The 18,880-nt window shown below is 48.6% G+C and overlaps 1 protein-coding gene across 1 annotated transcript in view; it reads right to left on the bottom strand.

Moving 5' to 3' along the window:
* Positions 1 to 18,880, bottom strand: part of SPHK2 (sphingosine kinase 2) — a 32,171-nt gene that overhangs the window by 2,126 nt on the left and 11,165 nt on the right. Inside the window, exons 2-5 of the mRNA XM_084805675.1 lie at positions 3,485 to 3,634; positions 1,930 to 2,024; positions 1,320 to 1,435; positions 1 to 500 (exon numbers count right to left, since the gene is read on the bottom strand). The exon at positions 1 to 500 is cut by the window's left edge and continues 799 nt beyond it. Coding sequence (XP_084661801.1) covers positions 1 to 500; positions 1,320 to 1,435; positions 1,930 to 2,024; positions 3,485 to 3,634 — 861 coding nt within the window. The remainder of the gene's footprint in view (positions 501 to 1,319; positions 1,436 to 1,929; positions 2,025 to 3,484; positions 3,635 to 18,880) is intronic.

Here is an 18,880-nt window from a genome sequence, read left to right as displayed (position 1 = left end):
CCTCAAAGCTGAAGCTGGAGGTGCGGAAGGCGGAGGAAGGGGGCGGGGAGGTGGGTGAGGGGGTGGGCTCCTCCGGAGGCTCCGCCTCCCGGCAGCGGAAGGCATGGCGTTCCTCACAGAGCCCCATGTCGGAGACCGTGCGGTGGAGAGGCATGTGCTGGAAGGGGAGGCTCCCATTGGTTGCCATGGTGATGCTGCGCAAGATGGGCCGGTGGGCCGCGCAATCCAGGGCGGGCAGGTAGGAGAGCCGCCCCCGGTACGTGTTCAGGGAGGCCAGGCGGACAAGTGTGCCCAAGGTGAACCGGGCCGAGCCCATGTGGCGGTATTTCTCGCTCTCGATGTCCACGTCAGAGATGAAGCCCCAGGCCACGCTCAGGAAGGAGAAAGAACGGGAGCCCGACGAGGTGGTGACGGACACCAGGTCTAGTGGGGACGCCACCCCGTGGCAGAGCAGAAGGGTGCAGTTGGTCAGCAGCTCCTGGCCCAAGACCTGCTCAAACCTGCCCAACAGATTAAGAAAGGGGTCAGAATGACAGAAGCCAACAGATCCACTTTCTCAAGCAGCAATGTGGTGCCGGGTGGAAAAATTACCAATATAAAGGGAACAGATATTGGAGGGTCGTGGGCCTGGAAAGATTGGTCATCACTCATTATGGGGCATTAGTAATTGTACCACTCCTCCAGCACTGCACACAAAAAGAGGATGAATGATGCGAGATGTAAGAGCCAGCACGACACTGCTGGCTTGTGTCAGAACAAGACTGGGAAGGCTCGGGTTCAAATCCTTACTTGGTCATGGAGGCTCCCTGGGTAACCTGGGGCCAATTACTCTCTCCCAGCCTAACCTGCCTCCAAGAGTTGTTGCAAGGATAACATGGGTGAGGTGAAAACATTCTGCTCCCTGGAGCTCTTTGATGGAAGGGCAGAATTAAAATGTAATGAATGACAACCATCACCCTCATAACACAGGATGGGCCAAACTACACTCCCTGCCCTCACAACAGAAAACGTATCCACTCTTGTTAGGAAAAACTTGGCAGTTTTTCAGGCAGCTGTACAGCCTGGTTTTCAGCCACATATTCTGGTCTTGGAAGGCTGTCATGTCCCAGCGAGGGAGGGAATGAGCACTCTGTGCACACTCACTGCTACTCTTGCATGCTACATCTTCAAATATCCAAGGGCTGTGCTTCAGGACAGACCGTAGGCTCTGGCTTGTGCCTTGGTGAGCACACGTTACAACATAACGCCCTGGATGTCAATTCTTCCCCATCCCAGAAAGCAAGAGGCACCAAGCCATTTGATCCAGCCTGCCCGCTTACCCAGCACTGGAGTTAATGGCTGCAGCTACTGCATTTCCAGATCCACAGGGGAGAATCCCAAGAGGCATTTTTATGGCTTCTTCCCAGTCCGGCCGTTCCATCAAACCGTTAATAACCTGGAAGGAAGGGGAAAGTGGGTGAGTAGCACTCGTATCCTGCGCCCCCCTATCTGAATAGCATGGGGCACCTGAAGGAATGGGTGGTAAACCTAATATAGCAGTTAAGTCTGTGTTCTAAGGAATCCTGGAGTTTCTCATTAAAGAAATGGGTATACATTCTGCTTCTCAAAAGACACTGGATCTCCCCCAGCAACATGCAGGTTCAGGGGAGCACTGGGTGAGCTCTAGGGCTCATTCTCAGTTCTTGACCAACAGACAGAGGCGAAAGGAGTGGGTGCCACACAACACACAAGGAGAAAGCCCCCCTCCCCCCGCCAAACACTCACACAGAAAGCAGTGCTGTGGGAGCTCAGTCCTAAGGAATCAGCCCAGGAAAAGGCAGGAGACCAGTAACAGAAAGCGGATCCTAGTGGGTAGCATGTGGGGGAGGTTGCAGAAGGCCAGAACCTCTGATTTCTTGATCAGCTTTTGGTCCTTTTTGTGAACAATACCTCATGAAGAAGGCCATCTCCCGAAATTGCCACAATGCCATCCCACTCGGCTAAGCTGATGCTCTGGACCAGCTCTCGGGCATGGTTCTGTCTCTCTGGGGTAGAAAGAAAAAAATTACAGTTAAAATACACACAGCGGAATAGCAAGACTCCAATTCAAGGCCACTCCCACATTGCAAGAAGTTACATCAATGGCTGGTCACTTGGAGACAATTCTGATCTGTCTCGTGAGGCTAGCAAGTGGCTATTTACAACCTATAGAATCAAGGAAGTATTATATCTTAGGGAGATATGATTATTATTGAAATATCACACACACACACACACACACACACACACACACACGTTACTGTTGTGATTGAAGCTTTGGAGACCCCAGATGTCACATCTGCATAACTAGTTAACCCTAATTATACCTTAGAACGGGTGGGCAGATGGGAACTCTCCAGATGTTTTGGACTTCAGCTCCCAGAAGCCCCTGGTACCATGTCCAATGGTCAGGAATGCTGGGAGCTGAAGTCCAAAACCACTTGGGAGATCTACTTTCTGCCCGCCCCTGCCTTTGCAGTGAGATGGAGCTTGCTAAGTGTTCAAGATGCTTCACGTACATCATCTCACTAAACCCTTACAACGGCTGGCATTATTATCCCAATGTTGCAGACTGCAGGGGAGAAGGACTGAGGCTGGGGGGATGTTGGGTTTGCCTAAGGCTGCCTAGTGAGTTGGTGGTTGGAGCAACGTTTGAACCTGGGACTTCATGACCCGCAGGGACTGCCCTATACCAGGTCTTGCACAGCCACCATTTTTTAAGAGAAGCACCTATTCCAGGAATGGGGAACGTGTGGCCCTCCGGACATTGTTGGACGGCAAGTCCCAGCATCCCCCACCATTGCAGTGAGGGCAGATGGAGCTGCAGCCCAACAACAACAACATGTCCTGGAGGGCCGCACGTCCCCCTGTCCTATTCCCAAACGTTGCTGCGGCCCCGTTTCCCATTTGAGTTTCACTTAAAAACCTCAGGAGAATGCGGCTAGAACAGCCCAAAGGTCCATCTAATCCAGCAACCAATGTGTTTCTGACACTGGACAGCTAGATTACTCCGGGAAGTCCTGGAGGCAGAAGCACAGAGGCAACACGGCTGAGGTCCCCAGCAATCTGATACTGAATACAGAGGTTCCATCCAGCTAGGACGGCTCATAGCTTTTGATGGAACTATCCTTCCCTGAAGTTGTCTAAATCAGCCTTCCCCAAACCTTTGGCCCTCCAGATGTGTTGGACTGCAACTCCCATCATCTCCAGCCAGCATGGCCACTGATCTATCCATCCATAGTTATTAAAGGAAGGGGAAGAACAATAAAAATGGTGGCAGTTGCAATCCAACTCATCTGGAGGGCCAAAGGTTTGGGGAAGGCTAGCCTAAACCCCTCGGAAAGCCATCTGGTCCATTTCAACCAGGGAGGGAAGCTCCAAGCTACCCCTCTCCCTGTCCCAAGTGTTCATTCACCACCTGAGGACCCCTCTCTTCCTTCCTACTTTCTGTCCGTCCCAGCCTCACCTGTCTGGATCAAGTTGAAGCTGACATCGGCCTCCGTAATCATGGGGAGGATATGATTCTGGCACCACTGCAGAGCGTTGCCTTTGCCTCCGAACGGGTTTAGAAGAAGGAGCAGGCGGCGGGAACGTGGCAGGAGGCTGCGGCTGATCTCTAGGGAGGGGGGAGAAAGGAAGAGGGTGAGCATGCCGGGCACTGCAGTCACCAAGGAGCACATGGCTGTTCTCAGCTGGATCTTCACTCCAGTGCAAAATAAATTGTCTGTGTAGCAGGAGCTGCTCTTTTTACTCCAGGCTCTCAGGTGGCACCAAGGACCACTTTACAAATTCACACAAAATGCTTCATGTCTACTCAGGAAGCCATAAGATGGGTGCATGGCAAATGCACGTTTTTGGCCAGGCACAATGTGCAAGTTTGTTCTTAAGGGCACTGAGGGCAGGCGCAACGATAAGCCAGAGCTCCAGAGAATCCTAGCTTATTGTCAGCAGTTTGGGGGCATTAGCTGTGCGGTCTGACCTTCAGCCTCAAGTAAGTTGAAAGACATACACACCATACATTATACGATTACATCGATAACCTCTTGGCAACATTTAATCTCTCTTGTTCGGCTCCATTCCCAAAAATCTAGCACACTCTAGCCTGATCCAACACCTGAATCTCATCGAGGTAGCCAACCTGTTTTGTGGCTATACCACTTCAGACCGCAAGCGGGAGACATGCATAACTGCTGTTGTATGCGAGCGAGCCCACCCCCTGCAGTTGGTACAGTCCAGACATAGACTTGCCACCTTTGTGAATACTAGGCCTGACATAGGCAGTCTGAGATCCATTCTACAAGTTATGTAGTATGAGGTGATAGAAATACAGACTTCAGACTGCAGCGTTGTGCGTGTGCATATGAGAGGAAGAGAGGTTTTAGATCAAATGAGGTGGTAGAATTACAGACTGTACCACTGTAGGGCCATGTTGTTTTAATGCTTCCACATATATAAAAGAACTCCCTGCACATAGTAAGCTAAACACATCAGGGAGAGGGCTTTCTCCCTGGTGCAGGTTTTCTGCAAACAGGGAGTTTCCTACTTTGGGCAACATTTGAAAATGTGTGTATTCATTTAAATGAGGACTTACATCCTACCTTTCTGCTATAAAGTGCTCAAGGCAGCTAAGAAACATAATCTCCAACAATTAAAAACAAAGGAATCATCAAACAGTATCACACAACACAAGATTCCATTAAAACAATTGTCAATAAAAATAATAGTGACAGCAGGAAACAATTCAATAATGCAGAGATTAGGCAGCTAGCTGAGATTAAGCACCTGCTTGAACAAATACATCTTCATCAGGCGGCAAAACCATAACCCAGTTGAAGTGAGAGTTCTCCCAGGTCAGAGACAGACGTTTCATTGCCTGGGTGCTGCCACAAAAGAACCCCCGGCCCTCTGAACTCCCACCAAGCCGACAAATAAAGATAAAGCCAGGACACATAAGAGGGTCGCTCTAGACCGGGACGTCTCATACAGAGAAGATGGTCCTATAACTATTCTGGTCCCAAGGTGTTAAAAAGCAGGGGTATCAAGCCTCTTTCCGCCTGAGGGTCAAATTCAATTTCCGAGAAGTTCTTGGGGCAGGGAGCGCATTCCAATGGGACTAAAATATCAAAAAAATAAAATAAAATACTAGCCCATTTTAGCATAACGCTCTTACTGCCAGGAGTTAAGCCTTAGGAGAGGCATTTCAACCTTTTAGATTGCAAGTTTGTGCATAAGGGTGCCAAGGGAAGGTGCAACGAGAAATCAGAGCCCCAGAGACTCCTAGCTTATCATCTGTGTCCTGCTTGAGGCTTCCCACCAGCGGGAGCAGTTAAACTCAACAGAATCCAAAAGCTTACCTGAACCGTGGATCCTGGCCTGTCACTCCCAAACAAGCCAGGAATCATAAATCAAGAACAAACAATTCTGGCTCATAAGGGATACAAGCAGTTTAGGCAACGCTCTCGCCTCTGGTTTGTCCATTTCTACAGAGATTCCTTATGCAGCTCTTAGGTTCAGCTGACTCTGGGGAGAAAGCTGCTGCTTGGGCCAGAAACAGGCATACAACTTCTTGAAAGAGTTAAAGAGGGCACAATGAGCCATCATGACCTGTGGTGAACATTCATCCAGTGGAGGCTGGTTACTCCCATGTCAGTAGTTTCAGCCAGAACTCTAAAGGAGCAATCCAAGGTGTGAAGCAACTTGGATAGCTCCTGTAGAGTTCTGACTGAAATCCGGAGCGGATTCACCGCCCCACTGACATTGGAGCCACCAGGCTCAGCTGCATTCATCCTTGTTATGGTGGTCTCACCTTTGCTCAAACTGGTATTTACAGTGCTTCAAAACCCCATAAAAGCTGTTTAACTAGAGAAAAAATAAGCATCAACACAGAACAAAAATGTAGATGCATACTGGGTAATGATAACCACCAGAACAACTTCAGCTTTCTAGAGTGGGAGGGAAATAAAGTATCACGCGCACACGCCTCGGTCCTTACACAGGTCCCTCCTGCTAAGCTTCACAGACACTACAGCACCTTCCGCAACCTGGGGCCCTCTGGATGTTTTGGACTACAGCTCCCAGAATTCCTGACCATTCTTTGCCCATGCTGACTAGGGCTGATGGGAGTTGAAGTCCAAAACCTCTGGAGGGCACCAGGTTGGAAAAAGCTGCACGAGAGAGAGAGAGCGAGAGAGAGAGAGAAAGAGAAAGAATGAATCTTCTTTTTGGCTTCTTACAGAGTCATCCTGGAACTGTGACAGCTGGTGGCAGGCGATTGTGACTTAGAAATGGGAGTTCTCAACCCATGAACTTCCTGTTGCTATTCCATGCACAAGATAAAAGCAGGAAGGAAGGGTTGGTAATACCAAGGAAGGAGGCTGCGGCCTGAGGCTCCAGATAACTGATCAGCTCTGCCACAATTATGAACCAAGCCTACTCTGCTAATGCCAGAGAGCTTAATTGGCTTTGTCCAAGCCTCACCGAGCTTGGAAGCTCTCTGGGTGGCCCTCAGAATGCCGTGAGCCTAAATAACTGCTTTTATGGACTTCGGCCCGCTGCTAAGGCTGCTACCACCTGCTTACAGCTTAGGCTTGGCACTGATCCGCTGCATTCGTTTGGCTGCATTGCTCTGAGTGCTTCATTTTACTCCCAAATTGCTCTAAGAGTGCTACCCCAGCTGCTGTGAAGCAGTAAGAAGTAAGAGAGTCCTGGCTGCAATCACTACCTATGCCACGCCCATGCAAAAACAGGCCATGGACTTTCTGGTACTGTGGATGCCAACTCAGGTGGGCACTGTATACTATGCAGTCAAATGCAAGATGAGCTCGCTAGCTTTCAAGCGATTCAGTGATATGAAGTAGCTCTCTTTTGAGTGAACACTACTGACTCCGTTTTGAGACACAGCCAAAAAGCCAGGTGTCATCATCCCCAGCCTCAGCAAAGGTGGGAGAGAGGCACAGGAATGGGGCTGAGAGTATCATGCAAGGCTAGATCAGGCAATTCAGTTTCTGATGGATTTCTTAAAATGCATTCCCCGAAGGCAAAGGTGGGGGTAAAAATTCAGCAAAACATGAATGTGCTGAATAGCAAGAGTGATATCTGTTAAGTTACCTAACTACCTGCAATATGCTCCCATTGTTGAACTCCAGCCTTGACACCTGTCTTTAACATAGTCATTAACATGCAGGTCATCTTTTCTTAAAAGAGTTGTTGTTGTTGTTGTTCAGTCCTCCGACTCTTCGTGACCCCATGGACCATAGCACGCCAGGCCTTCCTGTCCTCCACTCAGATAGTAAGTACAACTATTTATTAATTAATTAATTCATTCATTTCATTTCTATACCGCCCAATAGCCGAAGCTCTCTGGAACTTTTGTTTCCAGCAAGTACAGCCATCATCCCCAAGCACCCTCTTTAGTTATATGAGATGGAAGGCCAACTCAGTCTTTCTCCCACAGCAAGCAGCACCATTCCCACTGCCCATGAGCAGTGTCTGGCTCATCAGAGGTGTGATGTCACTGCCTTTCTCTGAACTGTATAAGAAGCCTCAGGCTGGGGCAGTCCTGAGTCCCCCTTTTCCCACAGGTGGGGGGCCACACTGCTGAAATCACTAGGTGCCTCACCCCTCCGGGGGTGTGGTGCCACACTGCTGCTGAAATTACTCAGAGTCTCTCCTCCCAGAGGAGAGGCGCCACACTGAAATCGCTAAGCTCCTTGCTTGCCAGGGCAAGATGCCAACAGTGGGTGCTTTGCTTCCCCTAGTCAAGGTTCTCTGCTTTCCTTCCTCTTCACCTGAGACCAAGAATTACAACGCGCACTAGTTCCTGTCTGCAGGAAAGGGCTTCAGCCCAAGGAAAGGTATATTGCTTTTAGAGGTTCTTTGTAGAAATTGTAGCTTCTACCCCCTCTTTCCCTTCTGTGTGTGTGCGCGTGTGTGCGCATGTGTGTGTCTGTGCCCGAGCGCTTCAAGCCTCGGGAAGACTCCTTCCCAGTCTTGAAAGCTACTTTTAGGCCTGGAGCTCATCTTCACCAAGAATGCAGCTAATTTCCCCACCAAAGCATAACTTGGTGAAGGCTGGAGCATCCCCAACTGGTCCTAAGTGTTAAATCCATTTGCTCAGCTAATTCCCCCAAAACTAGCTTGTGCATTTGAATCTTTGTAAACCCCAATAAATGTGCCATTGTGGCATTATCCTCTCCAACAGTGTCTGAGTATGAATCTCTTTGGGTGGGAATCGCCTTCTTAGCCACAGACACTCTACTGCCAATGTTAAAGATTCCTTATAAGCGGGTGTGCGAGTCTCATTAGAACATGTGGAAGTTTATACATGGGTCTAACTGGAACACATCATGTAACATTAGAGAACTGGCATTCACATTTAGGGCATCCCACACACAGGCCAATGTGTAAGAATGCAAAAGATGAAATACCAATCACCGGTTTTGAGACGTTAGCTGTGCGGCCTGGCCTTCAGCCCCACGTAAGTTCAAAGTCATACACACCGTACATTATGTGATTACATCCATAACCACTGTACCATTGTATGGGGGTGGGTGAAAAAAAAAAAAGACATGCAAAAGCCAGGAAACCACCAAATTGGAGGAAAGGGGGTGAGGCCATCTGGGGAACTCTGAAAGGATGGATTTGGCTGATGAGGCTTTGGCTGATGAGGCTCAGGTTCCCCATGCCTGCTATGGTATCTAGCACTCTGAACTGAGCCCAGAAACCATATCAGTAGCCAGAAATGCAAGCCACCATCAGCACCCTGAAGTGAGTCAGCCCAGACACAGGTATCCTACTACAGCGAGGGCCAAGTAAAGATGTGATGGAGCAGCCATGGACACAGGCATGTGCCATCGCCGCCCCCCGCTCCCTTCACGTGTAAAGCAGAGGTGAGAAGAGTTGACTCTTCACAAAACGGAGCATGCAGGAGAGGGGAGGGGAGGGGAGCTAAACCACCCTCATTCCCCACCCTACCATGCTGTGCTCTGCCACTTTAAGCAGGTTTCTCCAACCTGGCGCCCTTCAGATGGGTTGACCAACAGCTCCCATCACCCCAAGGACACCAGGTTGCATAGGGCTGTTTGAAGCACTTCTAGATGTGAGCCAAGCAGGGAGAAAATTGCTCAAAGTACGATGGAGCACAGTAATGTAACAAGGGGTGGGGTTTGCTCCCCTATCCTGTGCACTCCTTCTCATGTAAGGCAGGGGTGGAGAACCTGTAGTCTCTGGCCTAATTGCATGTGGACTAATTTCAGTTCTCTGCATGCAATCAGTTCGGACTGTGGGCAAGTTCCATCTGTTCCCTCCCTGGCAGCCTGCTGCACGGAAAGGGGGGGGCAGAGAGGGAGAGAGAAAGGGGGTGGGAGAGAGAAAGGGGGTGGGAGAGAGAAAGGGGGTGGGAGAAAGGGGTTACCCACGCACTTTTGCCTCTGGCCTTGTCCACCACCGAATGGTGCCCTCCCTCAAAAGATCACCCATGAAGAAATGTGCCCCACAAAAGAGAATAGGTTGCCCACCCCTGGTGAAAAGACTACAACACAAACATGAGCACACACTCCATCCCACTTTATATGTGAATGGGATAGATAAAATACATGTGAGTGCCCCATTCCATCTTGCCTGGCTCTGAGAACTAATCAAAGAAATGCAATGAAGGGACAAACTATGGCGCTGATGATGCAGGACTATGCTAATAAGTATCTGTCTTCATTCTCAGTGGCACCTGTCATAGAATCATAGAATAGTAGGGCTGGAAGGGGCCCACAAGGCCATCGAGTCCAACCCCCTGCTCAATGCAGGAATCCAAGTCAGAGCATCCCTGACAAATGGCTGTCCAGCCTTGTCTTAAAAGCCTCCAGTGTGGGAGAGCCCACCACCTCCCCAGGTAATTGGTTCCATTGTCATATTGCTCTTACAGTCAGGAAGTTTTTCCTGATCAGCCGGAATCTGGCTTCCTGTAACTTGAGCCCATTATTCCGTGTCCTGCACTCAGGGATGATCAAGAAGAGATCCTGGCCTTCTTCTCTGTGACAACCTTTCAAGTACTTGAAGAGTGCTATCATATCTCCCCTCAGTCTTCTCTTCTCAAGGCTAAACATGCCCAGTTCTTTCAGTCTCTCTTCATAGGGCTTTGTTTCCAGTCCCCTGATCATCTTTGTTGCCCTCCTTTGAACCCTCTCCAGTTTGTCTGCATCCTTCTTAAAGTGTGGTGCCCAGAACTGGACACAGTACTCCAGATGAGGCCTAACCAGTGCTGAGTAGAGGGGAACTAGTACTTCCCGGGATTTGGAAGCTATGCTTCTATGAATGCAGCCCAAAAGAGCATTTGCCTTTTTTGCAGCCACATCACATTGTTGGCTCATATTCAGCTTGTGATCGACAACAATTCCAAGATCCTTCTCGCTTGTAGTGTGGTTGAGCCACGTATCCCCCATCTTGTAACTGTGCATTTGGTTTCTTTTTCCTAGGTGCAGAACTTGGCATTTGTCCCTATTAAATGTCATTCTGTTGTTTTCTGCCCAGCGCTCCAGTCTATCAAGATCACTTTGAATTTTGTTTCTGTCTTCCAAAGTATTAGCTATCCCTCCCAATTTTGTGTCATCTGCAAATTTGATCAGCATTCCCTGCGCCTCCTCCTCCAAGTCATTAATAAAAATGTTGAAGAGCACTGGGCCCAGGACTGAGCCCTGCGGTACCCCACTCGTTACCTCTCCCCAGTTTGAGAAGGTCCCATTGATAAGCACTCTCTGAGTCCGATTCTGTAGCCAACTGTGGATCCACCGGATCGTTGTTTCATCTAGCCCACTTTGAGCTAGTTTGCTCATCAGGATATCATGGGGCACTTTGTCGAAAGCTTTGCTGAAGTCGAGGTATATGATGTCTACAGCATTCCCACGGTCTACAAGGGAGGTGACTTGATCAAAAAATGAGATCAGATTTGTCTGGCAGGACTTGTTTTTGACAAATCCATGTTGGCTTCGAGTAATCACGGCATTGTTGTCAAGGTGCTTCCAGATGGATTGCTTTATGATCTGCTCCAGAATTTTCCCAGGGATTGATGTCAGACTGACTGGTCTGTAGTTCCCAGGTTCCTCCTTTTTACCCTTTTTGAAGATAGGGACAACATTAGCCCTCCTCCAGTCATCTGGCACTTCCCCCGTCCTCCATGATTTCTCAAAGAGAAAAGACAGCGGTTCTGAGAGTTCTTCTGCCAGTTCCTTTATGACTCTAGGATGCAGTTCATCTGGCCCTGGAGATTTGAACTCATTCAAAGTAATGAGGTGTTCCTTGACCATATGCCTGTCAATCTCAAGCTGCAATCCTGCCCCTTCAGCCTGTACTTCGCCTTTGCCAGGGGGGTCATAGACCTTCTTTTGGGAGAAGACTGAGCCAAAGTAGGAATTGAGCACCTCTGCCTTTTCTTTGTCATCTGTTATCGTTTTGCCATCCTTATTTAATAGCTGAACCACCATTTCTTTCCTCTGCCTTTTACTATGCACGTAGCTGAAGAAAGCCTTTTTGTTGTTTTTAACATCCCTTGCTAACCTCAGCTCATTCTCAGCTTTAGCCTTCCTGACGCCATCCCTGCAATTCTGTGCTATCTGCCTGTACTCTTCCTTTGTTACTTGGCCTTCTTTCCACTTCCTATATGTGTCCTTTTTTGTTTTCAGGTCATCTCTAAGCTTTTTGTGAAGCCACATTGGCTTCTTCTGTTGTCTTCCACCTTTTCTTCTTGTTGGAATTGCTTGTGATTGTGCCTTGAGAATTTCCTTTTTTCAAAGCTCCCACCCATCTTGGACTCCTTTTCTCGCTAGCATCGCTTGCCATGGGACCTTACTGATCATTGTTCTGAGTTTATGAAAATCAGCTTTCCTAAAATCCAGGGTACGCGTTTGACTACACTCGGCTTTTGCTTCCCTTAGAACCAAGATCTCAAGTACAACATGGTCGCTTTCCCCCAGAGTTCCTGTAACTGCTACTTTATCCACTAAGTCATCTCTGTTGGTTAGGATCAAGTCAAGGAGAACAGATCCTCTAGTTCCTTCCTCAACTTTCTGTAGGAGGAAGTTATCTGCCACACAAGTCAGGAATTTCCTGGAGGGGCCATGTTTTGCAGAATTTGTCTCCCAACAAATATCGGGGAAATTGAAGTCCCCCATTACTACTACATCATGCTTCCTTAAAACACTGGCTATTTGCTTTTCAAAAGTTTCATCCTTGTCTTCTTGATTGGGTGGCCGGTAGTAGACTCCGACCACCAGGTTCCTTTTATTCTTTGCTCCATTTATTTCAACCCAGATGCTCTCGATGGGGCTACCAAGCTCCTCCTCCTGTATTTCTGTGCAGATATATGTATTTTTCACACAGTGCAACCCCACCTCCCTTTCTGTTCCTCCTGTTCTTTTTGAACAAGTTATATCCTTCAACTGCTGTATTCCAGTCATGAGAGTCATCCCACCAAGTCTCAGTTATACCTATCAGGTCATAATTTCCCTCTTGTATTAAGAGTTCAAGTTTGTTCTGTTTGTTTCCCATACTCTGGGCATTAGTATATAGACATCGAAGACCATGTGCTTCATAGTCTGGCTTTCTTCCTACATGTGTCTGAAGACTATTATTGGGCGCTATCAGAGCTGTTCTCTCCATTGCAGTGCATGCGCCTATGTCCATTGTTACCCCCAACGTTACATCTCCCTTCCCCGTGGGATTCAGTTTAAAGCCCTCCTGATGAAGTTCTTCATGCTGTGGCCAAACACATTCTTCCCATCCTTTGTGAGGTGCAACCCATCCCTAGCCAACAGCCCATCTTCCAGGAAGTATAGCCTGTGGTCACAGAATCCAAATCTCTCTCATTGGCACCACCTTCGTAGCCAGTCATTCACCCGGAGTATTTTTCGTTCCCTTTCTATCCCTCTTCTAACTACTGGAAGGATGGATGAGAAAACTATCTGGGTCCCAAAGTTCTTGAGTTTCCTTCCCAAAGCTTCAAAGTCTGACGTGATTTCTTCGTAGCTCCACTTGGCAGTATCATTTGTTCCCACATGGATGAGAAGAAAGGGATACCTGTCAGTGGGCTTTATGAGTGCAGCCAACCCTTCAGTTATGTCTCTAATCCGTCCTCCCGGGAGAGAGCATACCTGGCGAGTCCACAGGTCTTCGCGACATACTTGGGTCTCGATCCCACGCAGCAAGGAGTCTCCCACTACTACCACTCTTCTCTTCTTCTTCTTGTAGGCCTGGGTTTCATCGCCTCTGTTTGACTGACCTTTAGCCTCTTGCTCACTCTCATGCAGGGTCCCCTGTGATTCTTCCTCTGCAGGCTGTCCTCCAGTCTCATCCGCAAGTACCTGGAATCGGTTCCACAGCTCCACTGGTGCAGAGTGGCGTCTAGTTCTTCTTCTCCTAACTGTCACCCTTTTCCAAGGAGTATCCTCTATTCCATTTTTCCTCACCTCAGCATTTCCCACTGCCTCATCTTGCTGTTGCTCTTCAAGCTTCTGGTCTGCCCTTTGCTGCTGTAGTTCCCCCATTCTGTCCAAGAACTCTTTGTGTTCTCTTATTCCCCGGAGGGTCGACAGTCGCCGCTCCAGTCCTCTTACTTTTTCTTCCAGCAGCGTGATCAACTTGCACTTGTTGCAGGTGTAGGCCATGTTGTTCTCAGGCAAGAAAACAAACATTGCACACACCTTGCAGGTCACCACCACTGGAGAGTCTTGTCCTTCCATAGCCTCTTTTCCCTTTTTGTGTCTAGCTTTGTGATTGTTCTAGACTAGCCTGTGCCTGCTCCTCTACTCAGTAGAGGTTAAAAGCAGAGTCCCACTGGTGTGGAAGTGTGTGTTACAAGACAAATAAATGGAAAAAAGTTAGTTAAAATAAACAATAAAAATAATTAAAAAAATGTTAGGGGCCTCCCCCTTGACCTCCACTGCCGAACTCCCCTGGCCAACTCCTGTTCGCTCGCTCTCTGGGAGCTTGCCTGCTTCTGTAGTCCCTGGACCAGCTGGAGCAGCTTGCTCTGCTCTGCTGGGAGGCGGGAAACAGACTGAAGCTTCCCGCCCAGTCAGCTGCTGGGAGTACTCAGGCCACACCCCTCCAATTCAGTTGGAGCTCTCAGAAGCACCTGGTGAGCTCACAGCCAATCAGAAGGATAAAGGGCAGCCCCCTGGGCTTCCTGCAACCCACTTACCTCTTAGCCTCTGTCTCCTTTGTCTCCTTTGCCTCTTCAACCACTGCAACTCCCCTGGCCAACTCCTGTTTGCTGCCCCTGTTCACTCGCTCTCTGGGAGCTTGCCTGCTTCTGTAGTCCCTGGACCAGCTGGAGCAGCTTGCTCTGCTCTGCTCAGCTGGGAGGCAGGAAACAGACTCGTCAAGTTCTGTTGAATGAAAAAGCTGCCTGCATTGCAACCTGTGACAGTTGAGAAAGGCCCATAACAAGCTTATCACTCCAGGAACAGGGCAGATGTAAGCTTAACCTGTGCAGTGCCCTAATTGTGTACCTATGCGTATATGCCTTTGCCTCCACAACTGCCATTTATTCCCATGGGGAATAAAGTGCAGCAGTTGAGAAACCCGAGTTTATTGTGTGTGTTTTTGTTATAATTATTTATATTCCATCATATGGGACACAAAGCCTGCCAAGGGGAATTACAAGCCACATCAATGAAAATTTTATTTTTATTTATTTATTATTAAATTTATTAATCGCCCATCTGGCTGGTCACCCAGCCACTCTGGGCGATGTACAACATACAATAAAACAGTTTAAAACAATAAAATTCTACAATAAAAACATTTCCTAAAATACCCTAACCCACCCCAAATGCCTGCCTGAACAACCATGTTTTTAATGCACGACGGAAGCTCATTAAAGAGGGGGCATGACGGAGTTCCCTAGGGAGGGAGTTTCACAGAGTGGGGGCCACCACAGAAAAGGCCCTCTCCCTCGTCCCCACCAGTCTAGCTGTCCTGGCTGATGGGACAGACAGAAGGCCATCCGAGGCTGATCTTGTTAAGCGGCCTGTCTGGTGCTGCTGGAGGCGCTCCTTAAGATAGGCTGGGCCGGAACCATATAGGGTTTTAAAGGTCAAAACCAAAACCGTGAATTTGGCCCGGAAAACAACAGGTAACCAGTGCAACTCCTTCAGCACTGGAGGGATGTGATCTCGCCGGCGGCTGCCTTTAATCAGGCGAGCTGCCGCATTCTGTACCAGCTGCAGTTTCCGAACCGTCTTCAAGGGTAACCCCACGTAGAGCGCATTACAGTAGTCTAAACGAGAGGAGACCAGGGCATGTACTACCGATAGGAGCAGATGGTCGGGAAGGAAGGGGCGCAGCCGCCGTATCAGATGGAGTTGATACAGCGCTGTCCGGCTCACAGCCTATTAAATGCATTAATAGGACCATCACAATAAAGATATCAACACAGAACAGGGCAGCTGGTGGTAGATGATTCAGTGGGACGGGGGAAAGCGATGGTGTAGCTGAAGCAGGTGCCTGGTGTTCTCTCCCTCCCTCTCTTTCTGTAAATGCATATAGCAAAAGGAGGGGGAGAGACAGTCACAGCAATTATATTTTGCAGCAGGGGGTGTCTGGACATAATGTCTTGCACAAGTAAGCAAGGAGAGGGGGCAGTGGAGGCTGGTGGCTCTGATGTCAGTGGGGCAGTGCATCCGCTCCAGGTCAGAAGGTGCAAAGCACCTTGGATAGCTCCTTTAGAGTTCTGAAAGGTTCTAACTGAAACCTGGAATGGATTCACCTCCCCACTGACATCGGAGCCAACAGCCGCCACTGCCCCCTCTCCTTGCTTACCTGTACAGAGCATTATATCCAGACACCCCCTGTTGCTGGAGCAGGGTTTGGCACTGGGTGTTTGTGCCTGGAAGCCCAAGGCAAGGTCCCTAGAAGGGTTCTAGGAAGAGCCATCAGGGTTAGCAAAGTGCTCAAGTTCCCCTGTGCGTTCTGAAGACAGGCTGTTTAAGTGCCCTGCCACTGCGGCTCCCAAGCCAAATTGGTTGGGATGACTTGAGCAAGCCTGCCATGCTGTACACATCGCAAAGAAATTTATACTTGAGTATGCATTTGGGAAGAAAGAAAGATGCTTTCATATTGGTGTTTTAAGGATGTATCCCAAAATACTCTTTCACAGTTTCTAAAAGCTAGGAAGCACGGCTGCAGAATCTCTTTAGATAGTCTTGGTACAATATGTTCCTCTGAAGAAGTGAGGTGGGTTGGGGGGGGGGGTTGTTTGTTTAAAGCACACTTCTGAAAGAAGACCCAGATCTGTCAACGATAGAGAAGGGTGTGCGGTCTGGGTATTATTGCAGGCCACATCCCTCTATAAAAACCACCCAGGCAGAGAACATTAGCAACTGATCAAAGGCTCCATGGCCAAATGGGTTTTGCCCTTAGTAACTAGGAAGGAGTCATAAAAACCTTTCTTGGCACCTTTATTATGAGCACTAAAATAAATAAGAGAGTCACAAAAGGTCGAAGGGCCAAGCCTGGGAAGATAATGAAATGACTGGGGGTCTGAACAGTTCATAAATATATATATGAGCACACAGCTGCTTTATACATTGGACAAGCTTAAGGTAGATTCCGATGTTCTAGATTGGGTGGGGATGATGGGAGTTGCGGTCCAACACAAAATGGCTAAAGGGTTGGGGAAGGCTGTGCTAACCTCTATGCTATCCTACATGAATCCGCCCTGTCCGTTCCGTTTGCATTTACGTGGGCTGTGAACATTGTCAGGTCAACACGTTCGCCCTTCAGTTGTTGTTGGACTCAAACCCCCATGAGCCCCAGATAGCATGGCCAATGGTGAGAGACGATAGGTGCTGGAGTTGTCCAGCCCTGCAATGGGGGGCTTTGTCAGGGAAGGCTTCTGTAGGTCGATAATAAAGCTAATCACTTATCATGAGGGCTAGAAATCTATTTCCCTTGCCACTGCCACCCCCTTCCCCGTTTTAAACAAAAGCCAAGATTTCTTAGGAGTGCAAGCTTGCTTCTTAAGAACACAATCCTTAGCAACCAAACAGTGAAGGATTTGCACCCGCACCTCCAAAGCACAACAAGGAAGTGAAAAAAAAGAGTCCAAAGGGCACTGAATTTGTGTTCATGTGCTGAGAATTACTAAGAACTGAGATTAAGCCCAGAAGCGCCACCCTCTGAACAGACAGGGGGCAACCAAGATGCCACCCCCTTCCCTTGGGCGTTCAGAGTCCCTCTCAACACCCAAGTATCATAGTATTTTGACACACTATCTGCCAACTCTCCCAAGTCTGCTGAGGGAGCCAAGAGCAGGAACCACCCTGCAAGGCCGATGACTGGGGATGATGGGATTTGTAGTCAATCAACTGGAGGGCCAGGGGTTCCCTGCTGCAGTATAACTTACTTTTAAAATGCGCATTTTTGCCCTGCCTGCCCTCATATCCTTGAGAATGCAAGGGCAGTGTAGAAATATAATTAGGGCCCCAGCAACACCAAGCACGCGTCATCGTAATGAAACAAAGAAGGCTGCCAATATACAATAAATAACCTTGGACAGCAGCATATTTTTCCACCCAGGAAGATTTGAAATATTTAAAAATGGCTACTTTAGCAGTAGCGCAGCATTCCTCGACCTGGCACCCTCCAGATGTGCTGGACTACAACTCCCTGGGGATGCAGCAGCAGACAGACCTGGATGGAGATGCCTGCTAAGCCAGGGCCAGCCTGAAGTCAGCTGAAGGTGGCCCGCAAATCAGCAGATGCAACAGGGGTGGGCAACCAAGAGCCTGCAGGCCGCATGTTGCCCCTCCAGCTGCCGCCACCCTCTTCCGGGACAACAACACATCTTCAAAACAAGGCCCGTGTTCCCGCGCACCTGGTTTTAAAGCAGGAACACAGCATTTTTTTGCTGCTGCTACCACAACATCAGCATTCAGTGGCAATTCCACAAGCGGTAGGATACTTCCAATTGGGGGGGGAGGGAAGACAGGCAGAAATTGGCCCCTGGAGCTTCCAAAATTGCCCATCCCTGAGGTTTAGGACTGCAGTTCAAGTGTTTAGGATTCCACCCTTACAGCACTTCAAATACTATTGTCAATAATCCCCACAACAGACTTGAGGCAGTATGCGAACCGAGAACTATGGGAAGTACAAGCTGGGTTTCGAAGAGGCAGAGGAACTAGAGATCAAACCGCCAACAATTGCTGGATCATGGAGAAAGCAAGAGAATTCCAGAAAAACGTCTATTTCTGCTTCATTGACTACGCTAAAGCCTTTGATTGTGTGGATCACAACAAACTGTGGCAAATTCTTAAAGAGATGGGAGTACGACATGGAACAACATGGATTCTTAAAGAGATGGGAACCAGACATGGAACAACCGATTGGTTCAAAATTGGGAAAGGAGTACGACAAGGCTGCATATTGTCACCCTGCTTATTTAACTTATATGCAGAGGACATCATGAGAAACGCCGGGTTGGATGAATCACAGGTCGGAATTAAGATTGCCGGGAGAATTATCAACAACCTCCGATATGCAGACGATACCACCCTAATGGCAGAAAGCAAAGAGGATCTCAAGAGCCTCTTGTTGAGGGTGAAAGAGGAGAGTGCAAAAGCTGGTTTGAAACTCAACATTAAAAAAACTAAGATCATAGCATCTGGCCCCATCACTTCCTGGCATATAGAAGGGGAAGAAATGGAAGCCGTGACAGATTTTATTTTCTTGGGCTCCAAGATCACCGCAGATGGTGACTGTAGCCATGAAATTAAAAGACGCTTGCTCCTGGGGAGGAAAGCTATGGCAAACCTAGACGGCATAGTAAAAAGCAAAGACATCACCTTGCTGACAAAGATCCGTCTAATCAAAGCTA

The sequence above is a fragment of the Heloderma suspectum genome, chromosome 6 (genome assembly GCF_057233095.1).
Source record: "Heloderma suspectum isolate Gila_16-S chromosome 6, 16-S_ref, whole genome shotgun sequence".
In the NCBI taxonomy this organism is placed as follows: domain Eukaryota; kingdom Metazoa; phylum Chordata; class Lepidosauria; order Squamata; family Helodermatidae; genus Heloderma; species Heloderma suspectum.
Note: the sequence above shows the minus strand (reverse complement) of the source record. Positions and strands in the feature narration are given on the sequence as shown.